Source organism: Hemitrygon akajei, chromosome 29, assembly GCF_048418815.1.
Source record: "Hemitrygon akajei chromosome 29, sHemAka1.3, whole genome shotgun sequence".
NCBI lineage: Eukaryota > Metazoa > Chordata > Chondrichthyes > Myliobatiformes > Dasyatidae > Hemitrygon > Hemitrygon akajei.
In genome coordinates this window covers 41351463-41370037 of record NC_133152.1, presented here as the reverse complement: position 1 = coordinate 41370037, position 18575 = coordinate 41351463, and the positions used below count along the sequence as shown (strand labels likewise).

General features: G+C 42.0%; 1 protein-coding gene across 17 annotated transcripts in view; it reads left to right on the top strand.

Annotated features, from left to right (window-relative positions):
- kif1b (kinesin family member 1B) overlaps nucleotides 1-18575 on the top strand; it is a 278399-nt gene that overhangs the window by 213132 nt on the left and 46692 nt on the right. For 9 of the 17 annotated variants that reach the window (XM_073032199.1, XM_073032193.1, XM_073032198.1 and 6 more), the window contains 6 exons: nucleotides 851-1013; nucleotides 4533-4623; nucleotides 4738-4856; nucleotides 6232-6290; nucleotides 16219-16327; nucleotides 17741-17807. In XM_073032199.1, the coding sequence (XP_072888300.1) occupies nucleotides 851-1013; nucleotides 4533-4623; nucleotides 4738-4856; nucleotides 6232-6290; nucleotides 16219-16327; nucleotides 17741-17807 (608 nt within the window). The remainder of the gene's footprint in view (nucleotides 1-850; nucleotides 1014-4532; nucleotides 4624-4737; nucleotides 4857-6231; nucleotides 6291-16218; nucleotides 16328-17740; nucleotides 17808-18575) is intronic. The other 8 variants (XM_073032205.1, XM_073032200.1, XM_073032209.1 and 5 more) reach the window with 1 other exon arrangement.

Here is an 18575-nt window from a genome sequence, read left to right as displayed (position 1 = left end):
TTGTACCTATCCAACTGTTTTTTAAGTTTTTGTTAACAATGATAATTAAATTATAATTACATTATTAAAATAGATTTTTTAAATTAGATTTTTAAAATTATGACCCTTTTACTTTATTGATTCCTATTAAAGTACGACACTCGATTTTGAGAAGACATGATATTTTGAGAATTAGTAAAATGATTTTCTGTTAATGTTGAGGGGGGACTTGATAGAGGTATTTAAAATTATGAAGGGGATAGATAGAGTTGACGTGGATAGGCTTTTTCCATTGAGAGTAGGGGAGATTCAAACAAGAGGACATGAGTTGAGAGTTAAGGGGCAAAAGTTTAAGGGTAACACGAGGGGGAACTTCTTTACTCAGAGAGTGGTAGCTGTGTGGAACAAGCTTCCAGTAGAAGTGGTAGAGGCAGGTTCGATTTTGTCATTTAAAAAAAAATTGGATAGGTATATGGACAGGAAAGGAATGGAGGGTTATGGGATTTATGGGATGAGTGCAGGTAGGTGGGACTAGGTGAGAGTAAGCGTTTGGCACGGACTAGAAGGGCCGAGATGACCTGTTTCTGTAATTGTTATATGTTATATATGTTAAAGAAATTAGTGATTAAAATACATTTTGTTTATTTATTTGTGAAATAAGCGGCATTGACCTTAATAGTAAGTCTGACCTTTGATATTTCCTTGGCTACTTTCTGTTTGAGGAAGCTTAAAATATAAATATGTTGGAAACAACAGCTGTAATGGAAGAAGGTTATTAACTTGTTCAAACCCTTTTCTTTTGCATTGTGTATTAACTGATAGAGAAATGTTCAATAAATCATTGCAATTGTTCTTGGGACTTCAACAACAGGTTTCAAATCGAGTACGGAATTGGATCCCAAGTTATCCTCAGAGAGGATCTCTGACGATGTTACTGAGCACCTGAAAATTGGCAGCGTTTTCACGTTCCGGGTGACAGTGTTACAAGCAAGTGGGATCCCGGCCGAATATGCAGACATCTTCTGTCAGTTCAAGTAAGGATCTCCAGGCTTCACATCTCTTTATAAACGTTGTCTCAAATGTACTAAAAGCAGCAACAAGTGCCACTTTCACTGTGGATTTGGCAGGTTTCAAAGTGATGATGCACAAATTAGGAAATACAGTATCTTCATAAAGTTCGAAGTAAATTTGTTATCAAGATACATATATGTCACCGTACAGTACCCTGAGGTTCATTTTCCTCTGGGCATTCACAGTGGAACAAAGAAATACAATAGAATCAGTGAAAAACTACACACAGAGACTGACAAACAAACAATGTGCAAAAGAAAGCAAATTGCGCAGATGCATTAAAAAGACAAATAATAGATATGAGGGGTGATTGATAAGTTCGTGGCCTAAGGTAGACAGAGTCAATTTTAGAAAACCTAGTACATTTATTTTTCAACACAGTCCCCTCCTACATTTACACACTCAGTCCAGTGGTCGTGGAGCATATGGACCTTGGACCTCCAGAAAGTGTCTACAGATGGGTGATTGATAGGTTCGTGGCCTAAGGCAGAAGGAGATGAGTTATACAGCTCTTGTTACATGCACACGCAAGTCAACTATTTGAGTGATTATGCAGAAAGTTTGGTTAATAACTTATCTCCTTCTACCTTAGGCCACAAACTTATCAGTCACCCCTCATAATTTAAAAAAAGTAATAATTGAGGACATGAGTTGTAGAATCCTTGAGAATGAGTCTACAGGTTATGGAATCAGTTCAGTGTTGAGGAGGGTGAAATTATCCACACTGGTTCAGGACCCTGATAGTTGAAAGGTAATAACTGCTCCTGAATCTAGCGTTGTGGAATCTAAGGCTCCTGTACCTCTCTACTGATTGCAACAGCGAGAAGAGAGCATGGCCTTGACGGTGGGGGTCCTCAATGATTGATGCTGCTTTCTGGTGGCAGTGTTTCTTGTAGCTCTGCTCACTGTTGGGGAGGGCATTGGGGGTGATGGGCTGGGCTGAGTTCTTGGGCATTGGTGTTGCCATACCAGGCCATGATGCAACCAGTTAGGATACTTTCCACTGTGCATCTGTAGAAGTTTGTCAAGGTTTCAGATGATGTGACACATTTGCGCAAACCATTAGAGATGGGAACTGTGTCATTCTATATACAAATGCCTTGTCCTATTGATTGCATCAGTTACATTGCTAATGTGCACCGGTACATTCTAAAACAGCTACCAAAGTGTTGAGAGGATATAACTACCATTTGTCATTCATTGGAAAGGTTACCACTCACTGCCTGTCATTGAACTTGAAATTAGTCCACTTGGTGGTGTACTTACGAGAACAGCTTAGTTAGTGATATGTTTCTGTTCTATAAGATTCAAGATTGTTTAATACATAAATGTAAAGGAGAAATCATTTCCCTGGATCCAATGCAGTGCGAAAAACTTAGTAAGATAAAGAATACAATGACTAAAAACACAATAAATATAATACATAGGTTATATACATAGACTGATTGCTCGTCCCATAAGCTGATGCTAGGCACAGGAGTGTCTGTACATTAGGTGACTGACAGGAAATGGAAAAAGTAGTTGTGGTGGGGCAGCTTAGTGCGTAGACATGTTGATGAGCCTTTCTGCTTTGGGAGTTCATAATGATCGGCAGCTGATCAAAGACCTACTTGTTTCCTCTACTCCGCAATTAAAGTACCTTTGAAGTACGTGTTCTTTCTCTTTCTGCGTGCACCCCAACTCCTTTCCCCCCTCATTCCCTTTGCTACTTTGTAAATATGCCTGGTGCCAAGAGCTCTAGGTAAATGGATGCTATAAATCTTTTCCCCAACCAAGGCAAAGTTCACTAATACAGTGAAATGCACCATCTAGTGGAAATACCTCACACTGAAAACTCACTAAATCAGAAATTCCATCAATATCTGCTGTTGTCATATCCTGTTTGACAAAATTGTCTTGGACAAAATCACCACACCTTGTTGAAGAATAAGTCCATATAACACAGGAGCAAAATCAGGCCATTCAGCCCATTGAGTCTATTCCAATATCCCATCATGACTGATTTATTTTTTCTTTCTACTCTATTCTCCTGTCTTCTCCCTGTAACCTTTGACACCCTTACTATTAAGAACCTATCAACTTTTGCTTTAAATATACCCGACCACTTGGCCTCCACAGCCACCTGTGGCAATGAATTCCACAAATTCACCACCCTCTGGCTAAAGAAATTCCTTCTAATCCTGTCGTAAAGAGACATCCTTCTATTCTTTTATTTTCTGTACTTTGGGGTTTCGCTGCACGTGCAAATCTTCAGATGCAAAATATAGAATTTTCTATTAAGTTCAAGTATAAATGACGCTTGCTATTGACGTTCCCCCATTCATTTGGAAAGAAGTGCGTCCACAGAAGGAGAAAGAGTCCGTGTAGAGCAGGAGTAATCGAGTCTGTAGTTCCATTACGTGAAGAACCTCACAAACCTACAATAACGTTCTGTGTAATTGCTGAGAAGCTCGCGGGACTACAACATAAAGTATTAATATCTGTCACATCCAAACCAGGGCAGGTAGAATTCAACCCTACAGTCCTGAAAGACCCATGAGGTGAGCAAGTTGTGATATTTTTAATGATAATTGGATGGATTTCCTATTATTAGTTTGCAATTTATATTGAATTGAGCAAATGTAGGTAAATGAGGGGAGATTTGATGGAGGTGTATAAAATTGAGGGGTATAGATAATGTAAGTGCAAGCAAGTTTTTTTCCACGGAGGTTGGGTGCGACTGAAGCTTAGAGCTCATGGGTTAAAGGTGAAAGGTGTAATGTTTAAGGAGAACATGAGGGGAAACTTCTTCACTCAGATGGTCACGAGAGTGTGGAATGAGCCGCTAGCACAAGTTGTGCATGCAAGCTCAATTTCAACATCTAAGAGGAGTTTGGATAAGTAATGGATAGTAGGGGTATGGAGGCTTATGGCCCTGGTGCAGGTTGATCTAAATAGTTTTGGCATGGACTAGAAGGGCCAAAAGGCCTGTTTGTGTGCTGTACTTCTATATTACTCTGAGTCTTTCCGCATTTTCTATTTCTTTTTAACAATGGTAGCAGGTTGTTGTAGCGGGACAGTTTATAGTAACCAAATAACCTACCCAGCACGTGTTTGGGCTGTGGAAGAAAACTGGAGCACCCAGTGTAAACCCACGCATTCCGCGGGAAGGACGTACGGAGACGCCTACAGAACTTTGCTGGAATTGAACTCGGAACTCCCGAACGTCGCGCGTTGTAACAGCTTTGTGCTAACCACTACGCTACAGTGGCATCCACGTGTAACAAATAAAGCTGATCTTTTATCTTCAAGAACACCCTGACTTCCCCAAACACTTAAAGAAATTGAAGTGAAACAAATGCAAAGGCCAAAAAACGTTCAAGCTCTAAGTATAACCAGGAGCTGAAAGATAGGAATTGTTTCACTTACAGCCACTTCCTTCCCTCCTGCAATCTCATCCTTAAGAGAGTTGAATGAATGCTAATATCACTGATATCTTACAGCTTTCTGCATCGTCATGACGAGGCTTTCTCCACGGAACCCCTGAAGAACGGAGGCCGGGGAACACCCCTTGGGTTTTACCACGTACAGAATGTGAGTCCGAATTACTCTCCCATTAACTGGCAGTTTCATCAGTCCTGTCCATAAGCATTCCATGAAGTCGTTGAAAACTTGCCTTCTGAGACAGCCTATTGTTATTTTACTCAGATTGCTGTTGAAGTAACCGAATCATTTGTGGAATATATCAAGATGAAGCCTATTGTATTTGAGGTATTTGGACACTACCAGCAGCACCCCTATCATTACCAAGGACAGGATTTTATCAGGTGAGAAGGAAGCAGGAAATTACATTCAATAAATGAACTAAATCAATGAATTGGATCTATAGGAATTGTATTTCTATGTTGAAGAAAACATCACCCTTGGGTCTCATGTAAAAGGCTGGAGAGCTCACACATGACCCTCATCATAATTGATTCATTGCTCAACCGCATCTTGGCTCCCTTTCTCTAAACACTGTCTTTCCTTCCAGTTCTCCTGACCTTGAATATAATCAGTGACAGCCTCTCTGAGGTAGACAATTCCAAAGCTTAACAAAAAAAATCTTTTATAATGTTTAAATGGGCAACCTCCTTCTGGAGCAATGCCTGCTAGTTCCATATTCCACCCCCAAGTGGAAACATCTGTCAGCACCTTCTTTGTCAATTCCCCGTGAAATCTTGTACTTTGCAACTAGATAGACTCCTAATCATCCGAGTTTAGACCTATGGTTCAACCTTCCCACATAATCCTGTTTCTCCTCCCTCCACCTTCCCACTTGCACACCCACAACGTCCCCTCACCCTAGTAATATAGTAAGAAACTGAATAAGTTGTGTTTCGAATCCAATATATTTCCTGAAGTTAATTGGAAATACATTGAAAAGTATTGAACAGCCAGATTATATTGCACTAGCGAGGAAATTCACTAATCTTGTACACTCGGTGGCCACTTTAAGAAGTATACCTGCTCATTAATGCAAATATCTGATGAGCCAATCATGTGGCAACAACTCAGTACATAAAAGCATGCAGACATGGTCAAGAGTTCGGTTGTTGTTCAGACCAAACATCAGAATGGGGAAGAAATGTGATTTAAGTGACTTTGACCGTGGAGTGATTGTTGGTGCCAGATGGGGTGGATTGAGTATCTCAGAAAATGCAAATCTCCTGGGATTTTCACACACAACCATCTCTAGAGTTTGCAGAGAATGGAGAGAAAAGCAACAAACATCCAGTGAGCGGCAGTTCTGTGGTTGAAAATGTCTTGTTAATGAGAGAGGTCAGAGGAAAATGACTAGACTTGTTCAAGCTGACAGGAAGGCGACAGTAACTTAAGTAACCACAGATGGTGTGCGGAAGAGCATCTCTGAACGTACAACACATCGAATCCTGACGTAAATGGGTTACTGCAGCAGAAGACCACAAACATGCCCTCAGTAACCACTTTATTTTGTACATCCAGTATGGGGTGTACAGACGTATACCCCACAACATCAAATCACAGCAATGGGGAATTAGTAAATTAGTAGAATGCTGATAAAGTCTGTTAGGAAGGACTTACTGTTGTCTTTGCTTCCGTTTTTCCTACAATTAGTCGGTTTAGTATTCTTGCTTCTGTTTAACATGGGGAAATACTGAGAGTAATGTTTGTTTGTTTCAGTAGAACTCCACAACCAGCTCGCAAATACTTCCCTCCTCCAATGCCTCTCTCAAAACCAGGTGAGTCGAAGTACGAAATCGAATTTCAAACAGAGTTAATTGCGGTCATGTCCAGTCTTTCGTCTCCTCTCAGAGTCAGGTCTATTATCGCTAGCACTGGTCCTGAAATATGTTGTTTTGTGACAGCAGTACAGTGCAATTCGTAAAGTATACCATATATTGAGAAATCTATATTTTTAAAAAAGATAATTAAGTTGGGAAGAGAGCAAAAGTAGTACGGTAGTGTTCATGGGTTCAGGAATCTGATGGTGAAGGGAAGAAGCTGCTCCTAGTTTGTGTGATGGTAGAACAGTAAGTTCTGTTTGTGATTAAGAGTGCTAAATGGAGCTTATTATGTGGCCAGTCCCTCATTAATGGAGACCCTTTGATGCAAAGAATAATTTTCAGCTTGTTACACTGCAGTGTACAGCGCTGATATATGAACACCTATTCCTCCTCGGTTTCTGTTGTCTCTCACTCTCTCTCTCTTCACCCCACTTTTCTGTCTCTCTCTCTCTCTTTCATTTATCCTTCTCTCCCCTTCTCTTTCTTGCTTTAACTTTCCATCACTCATGCTAGACTGAAGGCCAAATTGACCATTTTCTTACCACGGTACAATCCTATTCTGATATCCAGTCAGATTACTTGATTTGAGTGCTATGCCAAGCAGCCACATTCAGTGAAGTGAAAAACTAACAAATGTCTTATCTTTTTTATCGTATGTGTCTTGAAGTTCTTCATTTATGATCTTAATTCTATAAACTAGTTTGCTGCCATTATTTTGTTCATCTGTATTAACTAATGAAAATACGGTACTGTGCACATGTGTGTGTGTGTGTATATATATAACTAGGGTGCCAAGGATTTTTGCACAGTACTGTATTTGTCAGTGTGGAGTGGAGAGCCAGTTTGTAAATCTGGCGGGAACCAAGGAGATTGGGAATGTTGAGCGTGTATGGGATAGGTGACAGAGAAGGAGTGGTGGGGCAGGGGATTGTGTGAGTGCAGACTCACCCAGCCCTGAAACACAAGGCTAGGTCATTTGATTCCAAAAACTTTGTTTATTGATCATTATAGATCATTACAGAATGTCTCTCTGGTGCTTCCCACTCCCTTCCCCTTTTCTCAACCATGACTCCCCTCTCCCTGCCCCCTTCCCACTCTCAGTCCACAATAGAGACCCAGATCAGAATCAGGTTTATCATCACTCACATATGTCATGAAATTTGTTTTTTTTTCAGCAGCAGTACAGTGCAGTACCTAAAATAGCTACAATACAGTGCAAGTGTCTGAGGCACCCTAGCCTGAGGGTCACCATATACTCCCCTGAGATTAATTTTCTTGCAGGCATTCACAATAGAACAAAGAAATAAAATAGAGTCAATGAATAACTACGCACAAAGGTTGACAAGCAACCAATGTGGAAAAAATACAAAAAAACATCATCAGTCAAACAAGCAAACAAATAAATAATGCTGAGAACACAAGTTTGTAGAGTCCTTGAAAGTGAGTGTACAGTTTATCTTCAGTGATCAATTTAGCATCGAGGAGAGTCGAGTTGTCCAAGTTGCTTCAGCAGCCTGATGGTTGAGGGGTAATAACTGTTCCTGAGCCTGGTGGTGTGGGTCCTGAGGCTCCTGTACCTCCTGCCCGATGGCAGCAGCGAGACGAGAACAATTCCCTTCCTCCCACAGAGGCGGCCTGACCTGCTGGGTTCTTCCAGCAGATTGTTTGTCGCCTTAGATTCCAGCATCTTGAAATTTCTTGTCTCCGTAACCTTCAGTGGGATTTTTATTTATTTAAATCTGATTATTGAAAATTGTTCCCTGCGTGTGGCTTACCAACAACAGGCAAGGGTGGATAATGCAGTGAGCCTCACACGCTTGCTCTATGATATGTGATAGTTCTGCTAAAAGTTTCTAATATTTACTATTTCAAGTCTTTTGCAACAGAGCTTGTATACTTTTATGCTTGCGTTAAATAGTTTTCTAATATTACTTTTGCATGTTAATCATTTATTTTCTGTTCATGCCCCTTCCTTTTCCTGTTGACCCTTTATCCTCTACACCATCCATCTCTATTTGATTTCCTTTTTTTCATTTCAGACCATAACCGAAAGATTGAGTTGATTAGATATCTGATGTCTGGCTATGTAAATGTGCAGTTGCTTGACGCTCTGTCTGAGAATGCCAACACGTTTGTCACATCTGCTGCTGGCTCATTCGTCAACACCACCGATCAGCTGCCGGCCTTTCTCATGCACCCTCTTCCCACTTGTCACATTCTGAAAATCCCAAAGCATCATGGTTGGTAACTAGTACGGAGCCATGGCAAATTAGTGATGTTTGAGATCCCATTTAGTGTAGTCTCCCCATGTCAAGCACCCATTTTGTTGTTTTGGATATGCAAACTGCGGCTGCGTGACCAACCAGTTATCACAGTGATAAAAGCTGCCCTCTGAACCCTCCTCTTCTCCTCACCTCTGGTGCACCTCCATCTTCCTTCCCTTTCTCCCGTGGTCCACTTCCCTATCAGATTCCTCCTCCTTTAGCCTTTTACCTTTTCCACCTTTCATCTTCCATCTTCTACTTCATCACCCCCTTCCACACCTGCTCTCACCTATCACCTGCCAGTTCCTCCCAGTCCACCCACATTCTAATTCCGGCTTCTCCCCGCTTCCTTTCCAGTCCCGATGGACAGTCTTGGCATGAGGTGTTGTCTATTTATTCCCCTCCATAGATGCTTCTTGGTTTGCTGAGTTCCTCCGGCATTTTGTGTGTACATTGCTCTGGATTTCCAGCATCTGCTGAAATAAGTACGCTGTGTGTGTGTGGAAAGAGCGGTCTTTGTGGAAGTACAGCACGGTAGCATGTCTTTCCTGCTCAACGAGCTCACATTGCCCAATTACACCCTTGTGACCAATTAGCCTTCTGACCCCGTACATCTTTGGAATGTGGGAGGAAACCGGAGACCTGGAGCAAAACCACAAGGTCACAGGGAGAACACTAAAAAAAACCTCATTTCAGACAGCAGCGGAATTGAATCTGGCTAGCGTTACGCTGGCCATCTTGCTTTGTGAAGTTGAATCTATAGCTTAAAATCATCATTGCTGTCTGAGTTTGACTTTATCCTCCTCATTCACGGACCTTTTCATTTAAGGGGAGAATGCTGGTCTTTGGCCATGAACTCAAAGTACATGCAAATGTGCTGGCCATCATGTACTTCCAGTGCAATTATTGGATCTAGTAATCCTTGGCCATTACCGGTGCACAAGCTTCATGCTAGTTTCCCACTTGGTTCTTTAACAGTAAGCTGATTATTAGTTTTCATTTTATTTTCAAGAAGGGATAATGGCCACAACATTATAGTTCCATGTACAGATCCACGCTCTTAGTATCTTTACCCGTATACTCCTAGCATTAGAATAAACACACTTTGAACTATCTTGATGAAGGGTCAGGCCCGAAACGTTGACTGCTTGCTCATTTGCTAAGAGACTGCTTTGCCTGCTGAGTTCCTCCAGCATCTTGTGTGTGTTCCTTCAAACTATCCACCACATTGTATCTATTATTTTGCGGCTGCCTGTTTTTACTGGCCCTGGCATCTCCATTCTTCTCCATCTCTCCACTGGAGCTCTGGTCTCCGTTCCCTCCCTCCCCCCGCTAAACTAGTTAAATCCTCTCGAGAGGTTGGACAAACTTGGATTGATTTCTCCGGAGCGGGGTAGGCTGAGAGGAGATCTGAGACATATTTATAAGGTTATTAGAGATGTAGACAGGGAGAATCTTTTTCCCAGGGTCGAAATGACTAAGGCACATGCATTTAAAGTAGGGTTTTCCAACTGAGGTCAATGGATCTCCTTGGTTAATAGTAGGGACTAATGGTATTTTAAAAAAAGGCTGAGAGCCCTGATTTAAGGTGAGAGAGGATAAGTTTGAAGATGTGAGAAACAAGTTTTTTATACATAGACTGGTGGGTGCTTGGAATGCACAGGCTGGGGTGACGGTGGTAGGGATACATTAGGAACTTTTACGGGATGTTTAGATAGGCACGTCAATGTGTGGGAAATGGAAGGGGATGGATATTGCGTCGGCAGAGGAGATTAGTTGGACATTTGAGTACTAATTTGATTGGTTCAGCACAGCATTGTGGGCTGAAGGGCCTGTTTCTGTGCTGTACTGTTCTATGTTCCATCCCCTCTTCTTCGGCCTCCCCTCCATGCCCCAAGTTCAAATGAATCAAGACTGCTGATGGAAACCTTCAGATATATTTGTACCAGTTCTAGGTTTTATAGTGAAAGACCCTGTGTCATCAGTTTTAGTCAGGGGATGGGATCTACGTGACTTATAGATTTTCCTCCACAACGTAACTATTCTTGAATCTTGTTTCCAACTGGCAGTTTCCTTCATATTATCATTAGTAAGGTGATAAAGTGTTGCAATCTGTCAGATTGAACAACGTCGGGATAGAAGGATGGCTCATTGGAACCAAGATGAGGAGAAATTTCTTTAGCCAGATGGTGGTGAATCTGTGGAATTCATTGCCACAAACACTCATGGATGCCAAGTTATTGGGTATATTTAAAGCAGAGGTTAATAGTTCCTGATTAGTAAGGGGGCCTAAAGTTACAGGGAGAAGGTGGAGGAATGGAGTTGAGAGGGATAATAAATCAGCCGTGATGGAATGGTGGAGCTGAAAGGCCTAATTCTGTGCTTTCATCTTGTGGTCTTATACCCCAAGGTTGTAAAACAGAAGGGAGAAGGTAAATCTGTAAGTAACAAAATTAACAACCTGTATTGCTGTGAGATTCTGGGAAAGATCAGGTAATAAAGTGCAATCAATCTTCCCTGACTGTAACCCAAGGAGAAAGATCTCAGCAGGCGAATGTTCCCAGTTTCAAGAATACAAAGGAAGATTTATTGTAGGAGTGACCTTAGCAAGAGCTGATGAAATGGACAAAGAGGAGGATATAATAAGAAAAAAACATTGAAAGCAGATTTATATTATATAATGATAGCATTGAGTGAGATTGTGAAAGAGAATCCTTAGGAGCAATGAGGTGAAATGTGGTGCTGGGAGTCTCCTAGATTTGAGTCTTAGAACATGGCAGCAAAGAAACAGGCTGTTCAGCCCATCTAGTCCATGCTAAACTATTAAAATCTGTCTAGTTCCATTGACCTGCACCCTGATCATAGGGCTCCATATCCCTTCCCTACATGTACCTTTCCGCATTTATCTTAAATATTGAAATTGAACCCACATCCATCAGTTGCACTGGCAAATTGTTCTACATTTGCACCATCCTCTGAGTGAAGAAGATCCTCTGAAACATTTCATCTTTCACCCTTAACTGAGGACCTCACCCAACCTCACTGGAAAAAGCCTGCTTCCATTTATCCTATTATAGCTCTGTCCAATCTCCCCTCATTCTCCGAAAGTCCCAACCTGCTCAACCTTTCCCTATTACTCATGTCCTCAAGTTTTGGCAACATCCTTGAAAACTTTCTCTGTCCTTTCAATCTTATTGATATCTTTCCTGCAGCTAGGTGACCAAAACGGCACACAATACTCCAAATTAGGCTTCACCAATGTCTTGTACAATGTCAACATAACATTCTAACTCCTGTACTCAATACATTGATTAATGAAGGCCAGTGTGCCAAAAGCTCGTTTTACGACCCTATCTACCTGTGAAACCACGTTCAAGGAATTATGGATCTGTATTCCCAGATCCCTTTGTTCTACCGCACTCCCCAGTGCCCGACCACTCAGTATGTAAGACCTACCCTGGTTTGTCCTCCCAAGATGCAGCACCTCACACTTGTCTGCATTCAATTCCATCTGCCATTTTTCATCCTGTTTTTCCAGCTGGTCCAGATTCATGAAGGGAGTCATGATAATTTTCTGTCTGAAGTGCAATGAGCATAAAATGAGCCAATCAAAGTAAACATTTAGAAATAAGAGGCACTGGATTGTGTTAGAAGCTTTGGAGGTGCTAAGAAGGATGCTACTGTGGAGCTTACCTCTCTTGATTTTCCTTTTACAATCTCAGCATTATGATGTATGCCATCTTTGACACGGCAGTTAGGCTGAAACATGTCAAAATGTTTAATTTTTTATCCTTTTAAAAGTTTGTCATTATGCAACTGGTATTTAGTTTTATTAGCAGGGTTCCTGAGTTTTTTATATGCCATGGACCCCTACTTTTAACCTCATGGACACCAGGTTGAGAATCCCTGATCTACAGGAAATGTATTTCAGATTCAGTTTATTGTCATTTATAAACCACAAATACAATGCATTTAAAAAATGAGACAACGTTCTCCGGAATGGTATCACGAAAAAGCACAAAACAGACCACACAAGAAAAACCACATAACGTTTGGTAATCCCCAATCCAGAGTCCGGAGAGGCTGCTGCGTATCGATATCGTGCTACCGTCTTAGCACGTTCCCCACAAAGGAACTACAAACCCATCAGATAAACCTAAAAGCTACAAGACCTACACAAAACCACACAGTTACATATAGTTATAGTTAACATATAGTTTCAACAGTGCAGACAATACCATAATTGATAAAAGACTAACTGACAAAGAACACATAACACATAGTTTCAACAGTGCAAAGCAATACCGTAATCTGATAAAGAGCAGTCCATGGCACGGTTTAAAAGAAAGTCCCAAAGTCCCGACAGCCCATCATCTCACGCAGACGGTAGAAGGAAGAAAAACTCTTCCTGCCATGAACCTCCAGCGCCGCAGCTTGCCGATACAGCACTTTGGGAGCCCCGACCACAGCCAACTCCGAGTCCGTCCGAAAACTTCGAGCCTCCGCGACCTCTCCCTAGGTTAGCTCAGCATTCACCTAGTTATCTGCTAAATCTCTGTCAGCTGTTTGCTATTGTATATTATCAACTTAAAAAAAAACTTCCTTGAAAATGCCCAATGATTTGGATATTTCTCTAAATCTAAAATATAGCAGCTTACAACTATTTGGAAATAATGAATAAAATCTCCATTCTGATTTGTTCCAAAAAGCCCTTATAATGACTTTTCCTTTGAATTATTTCCTGAATATTGCATTGCTCCAAAATCAAAGTTCTCCTCCAAACGTTGGTTACAGTTTTGATGCAACACACATGCTTTGAATACAAGTGGTGCAATGTAGATAGCAATTCTGCTGCTGCTTCCCTGCTGCTTATGTTCGTCTGTGTTTAAAAGTACGTGTGTCCAAAGTTTGCCATGGTGGAGTGAAATGTATCTTTTATGTTTTTGCTAGATTAAAACTCCATATGTCTAAGCTGTGAAAATCACTGCTTTTTTTTTAATCAAATGTGATCGATGCCTCAGTAACATGCAATTAGAGGAAGTTTTATTTTATCATGTGTTTGTTCTTTAGCTTCAGAATTTGGAGGGTGGGGTCGAATAATTTTTGTCTTAGCTGTGATAGAAAGTGTCGCTTCACATTTCCTGTTCTATTGACTTATTTTCTGCTTGGATACAATCTATTATACGAGGTTAAAGATGCACTTATTAAGTTGAACTGGAATACAATGTAGTTAGTCTCTCCAACCAGTGCGATTGTACTGTCGACAATTCCACGATGTGCTTGTGGAATCAACAAGTAGTTATAAGAATGTGATCTCTGATCTGAAGTCCCGAAGACTGAAATCCCGGTGAATAAGGATTTTAACGTGACTGCTACTTTCTGAATATTGAAACCTCTTGTAGGTTGCATTTCAAAAGCTACTTCAGTGAGGAGATCTATACACACACACACACACACACACCTCCAATCAATCAATCAATCAATAAATATAGAAAGAAAAGCAATCATAAGCCACTGTTTGCTGTTTCAGTGTGGTTGAGTTTCCACACTTTTTGTGGGAACAGTGTAGCTATTCCTCCCTCTTCCCAACACAGAAGTAGATGGGTTTCTTAAAGCTGCTTGGGTATTTTTTGGATGTGTTGGCGCATGGCCGAGTGGTTAAGGCGTTCGTCTAGTGATCTGAAGGTTGCCTTGACTGAGGCTTGCGTGTGTGTCCTTGAGCAAGGCACTTAACCACACATTGCTCTGCGACGACACCAGTGCCAAGCTGTATGGGTCCTAATGCCCTTCCCTTGGACAACATCGGTGGCACGGAGAGGGGAGACTTGCAGCTTGGGCAACTGCCAGTCTTCCATTAAAAAAAATCCTTGCCCAGGCTTGCGCCCTGGAAACTTCCCAAGGTGCAAATCCATGGTCTATCGAGACTAATGGAGGCCTACCTATTTTTTGGATCTAGTGTGCCTACAGTGGTTTGAATAGAGAATTCCAGGATTATAGGCTGGGAATGAAAATGGATCAATGATAACTTTTCAACCTGGAGTGGATGTTCAAGTTTAATTGTGATTCAAAGTAAATTCTATTATTAAAGTACAGTATATGTATATCACCATATACAACCTGAAGATTCATTTTCTTGCAGTCATACTCAATAAATCCATGATAATAATAAGAACCGAATCAACAAAAGACCGCCCTTGGATGATCAACGAGAGTGCAGAAGACAACTAACCGTGCAAATTCAAAAAGAAAGAAATAATAATAAATAAATAAGCAATAAATATCGAGAACATGAGATGAAGATTCCGTGGAAGTTAGACACTGATTGTGGGGGTATGTCGATGATTGGGCAAGTGAAGCTGAGTGGAGTTATCCCCTTTGCTTCAAGAGCCTGGTGGTTGAGGGGCAGTAACTGTTCCTGAACCTGGTGGTTGAGGGGCAGTAACGGTTCCTGAACCTGGTGGTTGAGGGGCGGTAACTGTTCCTGAACCTGGTGGTTGAGGGGCGGTAACTGTTCCTGAACCTGGTGGTTGAGGGGCGGTAACTGTTCCTAAACCTGGTGGTTGAGGGGCAGTAACTGTTCCTGAACCTGGTGGTTGAGGGGCAGTAACTGTTCCTGAACCTGGTGGTTGAGGGGCGGTAACTGTTCCTAAACCTGGTGGTTGAGGGGCAGTAACTGTTCCTGAACCTGGTGGTTGAGGGGCAGTAACTGTTCCTGAACCTGGTGGTGTGAGTCCTGAGGCTCCTGATGGCAGCAGTGAGAGAAGAGTATGGTCTGGATGGTGGGGGGGTCTGTGATGATGGATGCCACTCTCCTGCTACAGGGCTTCGTGTAGATGTGCCCGATGGTTGGGAGGGCTCTACCTGTGGTGGACTGACAGCGTGAGTTGTATTGAGATGTTGAAAGTGAGCCTGTAGGTTGTAGAATCAGTTCAGAGTTGTTGTGAGTGAAGTTATCTACGCTGCTTTAGGAGCCTGGTAGTTGTAGGGTAATAACTGTTGCTGAACTTGCACTCACTGGAGCTCAGAAGAATGGGGGGGGGGGGGTAGATCTCACTGAAACCTACTGAGTATTGAATGCCCTCGATAAAATGGATGTGCAGAGGATGTTTCCTATACTGATGAGAGTCTGAGACTAGAGTAGAAAGACATCCCTTCAGAACAGAGATGAGGGGTAATTTCTTTAGCCAGGGGGTGAATCTGTGGAATTCATTGCCACAGACGGATGTGGAGGCCAAGTCACTGAGTATGTTTAATTGGAGATTGATAGATTCTTGATTAGTAAGGGCATCAAAGAATATGGGGAGAAGGCAGGAGAATGAGGTTGCGAGATAATAAATCAGCCATGATGGAATGATGGGCTGAATGGCCTAACTCTGCTCCTTTCTTATGGTCCTAAGGTCTAAGTCTGCAGGGTGTTTTATATTCTGGCATACCGGGGCACACTGAACAAGCCAGAGTATACAGATGATGGAAAAGATTTGGAAAACGGAATTGGTTGCTTGATATTTTATTGACCTTTGCCCTACGAAGTTTACTTTGAAAGCCGTTGAATACATGAAAAATGTCAGTGTATATTGGCAGGCTACTGCTCACTGTGTTGATGTGTTTTCTTGTCCCAGTGCCAGCCACCAAGCTGAATGCCGTGAGTAAGCCTAGCCGGGGCCAGTGTGTCAGCAAGTATGATCTGCTTGTCTGGTTTGAGATCAGTGAGCTGGAACCTACTGGAGAGTAAGTCAATGAATTATAATAATCTTTCTGATCAGTGCTTGGGGTGCTCAGGCGGTTAATGGAAGCTGTTTCTGAGAAGGTTGGGAGAGACAGAACCAGGCCCTTTGGCACAATTCACCTATGCTGACCAAGTTGTCTTCCTTAGCTGGTCCCATTTGCCTGTATTTGGTCCATGTACTTCCCCATCCATCAACCAGTCCAAATATCCAGGGGCAGTATTCACCAGAAAACAAGAATTGATTTTTTTTATCTTAAGGAATGAGTGTTCATTCCACAAAAACTCTGCTGGCATAACAGGTGAGCATCACCTCATTCCCCATCAGAGAGAGACTCCAGTTTCTCCTCTGTTCCCTAACTATCCTTGTATTAGAACATAGAACAGTACAGGCCCTTCAGCCCATGACGTTGTGCTGACCTTTTAACCTACTCCAAGACCAATCAAACTCTTCCATCCCGCATACCCCTCCATTTTTCTATTACCTATATGCCTATCTAAGAGTCTCTTAAATGTCCCTCATATATCTGTCTCTGCTACCACTATCTCCAAGCACCCACCAATCTCTATATTTAAAAAGTATTCCTCTGACATCTCCCCCATACTTGATTCCAATCACTTAAAAAATTATGTCCCTCATATTAGCTGTAATGCCCTGGGGAGAAAGACGCTAGTTGTCCACGTGATCTGTATCTCTTATCATCGTATACATCTGTATCAAGTTGCCTCTTATCATCTTCACTCCAGAGAGAACAGCTATAGCTTGCTCAGCCTTTCCTCATAAGACATGCTCTCTAATTGAGGCAGCGTGCTGGTAAATCTCCTCTGCACCCTCTCCAAAGCTTATAATGAGGTGCCCAGAACTGAACACAATATTCCAGGTGTCCTGTAGTTAATCTCTGTTGATCCTTACTGGCTGAGTCCATTGCCAAGCTGGCCAGTTTCCTGTGAGGAACGCAAGCAAGAATAGGATGCACAACTCCAAGCTGCTCTGGCAGTCTAGAAACTCGGGTTTAATCTTCCACTTCCCAACCCAACTGGGTAAATTATTGCCTGACTTTGTTTATGAAGACACGTCAAATATTAAGTGTTTAGAGAAGCTGAGTTGGTATGAAAACTGCTTTTTGAAGGGAGCAGGAGAGGGAGTAAACTGAGAACAGGGGAAATAGCTACAAGATTGTTATTGTTATCAAGACTACAGGACCAGAGGTTTCTTACAGACCTGTCATTTATATTTCATTCTGATATTTGGGCATTTCAGGAAAACCAGCTGAAATTATAATAATTTCATTAAAAAGTGCGCAAGATTTTCCTTGTGCGAGTCGATTAGGTTTGGTGAACGAAGAAAGAATAGTTAATTTAAATTGTTTTCTCTGTATGCCTGATTTCTCCTCTGATTGACGCATTGTCCCTTACAGGTATATCGCTGCAGTGGTGGACCACAGCGGAGGGCTGCCCTGTCAAGGCACTTACCTGCTTCACCAGGTAAACTCACCTGCTCAACCCTGCGATCAGCAGAATCCAGTTCAAATCGCACTCCAGAGCACAACGACCGAGGTTGACCCTCGGATGGAAAACTGAAGGAGATGCTCTGTCGGAGATGCTTTCTAATGGGCAGCACGCCTATCTTCCGTTTTGTTGAGAAATAAGGGGCACTTTGACATAGTTGTGGAGGAGGGGGTGGTTATTCCCAGTGTGTAACCCTTGTTTATCCCTCAAAGAAGATCTCTATCTAGTTATCGTAGAAAACCAATGTAACTTCAGGTGTTTGAACATCAACCAAAAACAGAAGTGGAGTTGGCCCCAGGTGCTCCAGTACCCTCCCATGGTCAAAAGGCATACTGGTTAATAGATGAATTGGTCATTGTAAATTGTCCTGTGATTAGGCTCGATTGCTGGGCAGAGTGGCTTGCTGGGCCTGAAGAGTGTGTTCCGAGCTCAATCTCCAATAAATACGTCTCAGGCACTCAAGTAGCATCTGTGGAAAGAAAGAACGCCTAATATAATGGGTCGAGGGAATGATCCCCAATTCTGACCCGAAATGTTAACTGGTTTCTCTTTCCACGGGTGGTGCCTGACTGGGAGCTCTTCCAGGATTTGTGTCTTGTTCTTAAAGCAGTGCTTGTGCCTTTTTTCTTCTATCAAATGACTTTTGCTTGAAGTGGAAGTTTATTGAATTGAGATTGAAGTAGAGGGAATGCTACAGGTCATTTGTGTGCTGCAATCTTGCACAGACGAAAAAGGTTTTTTAAA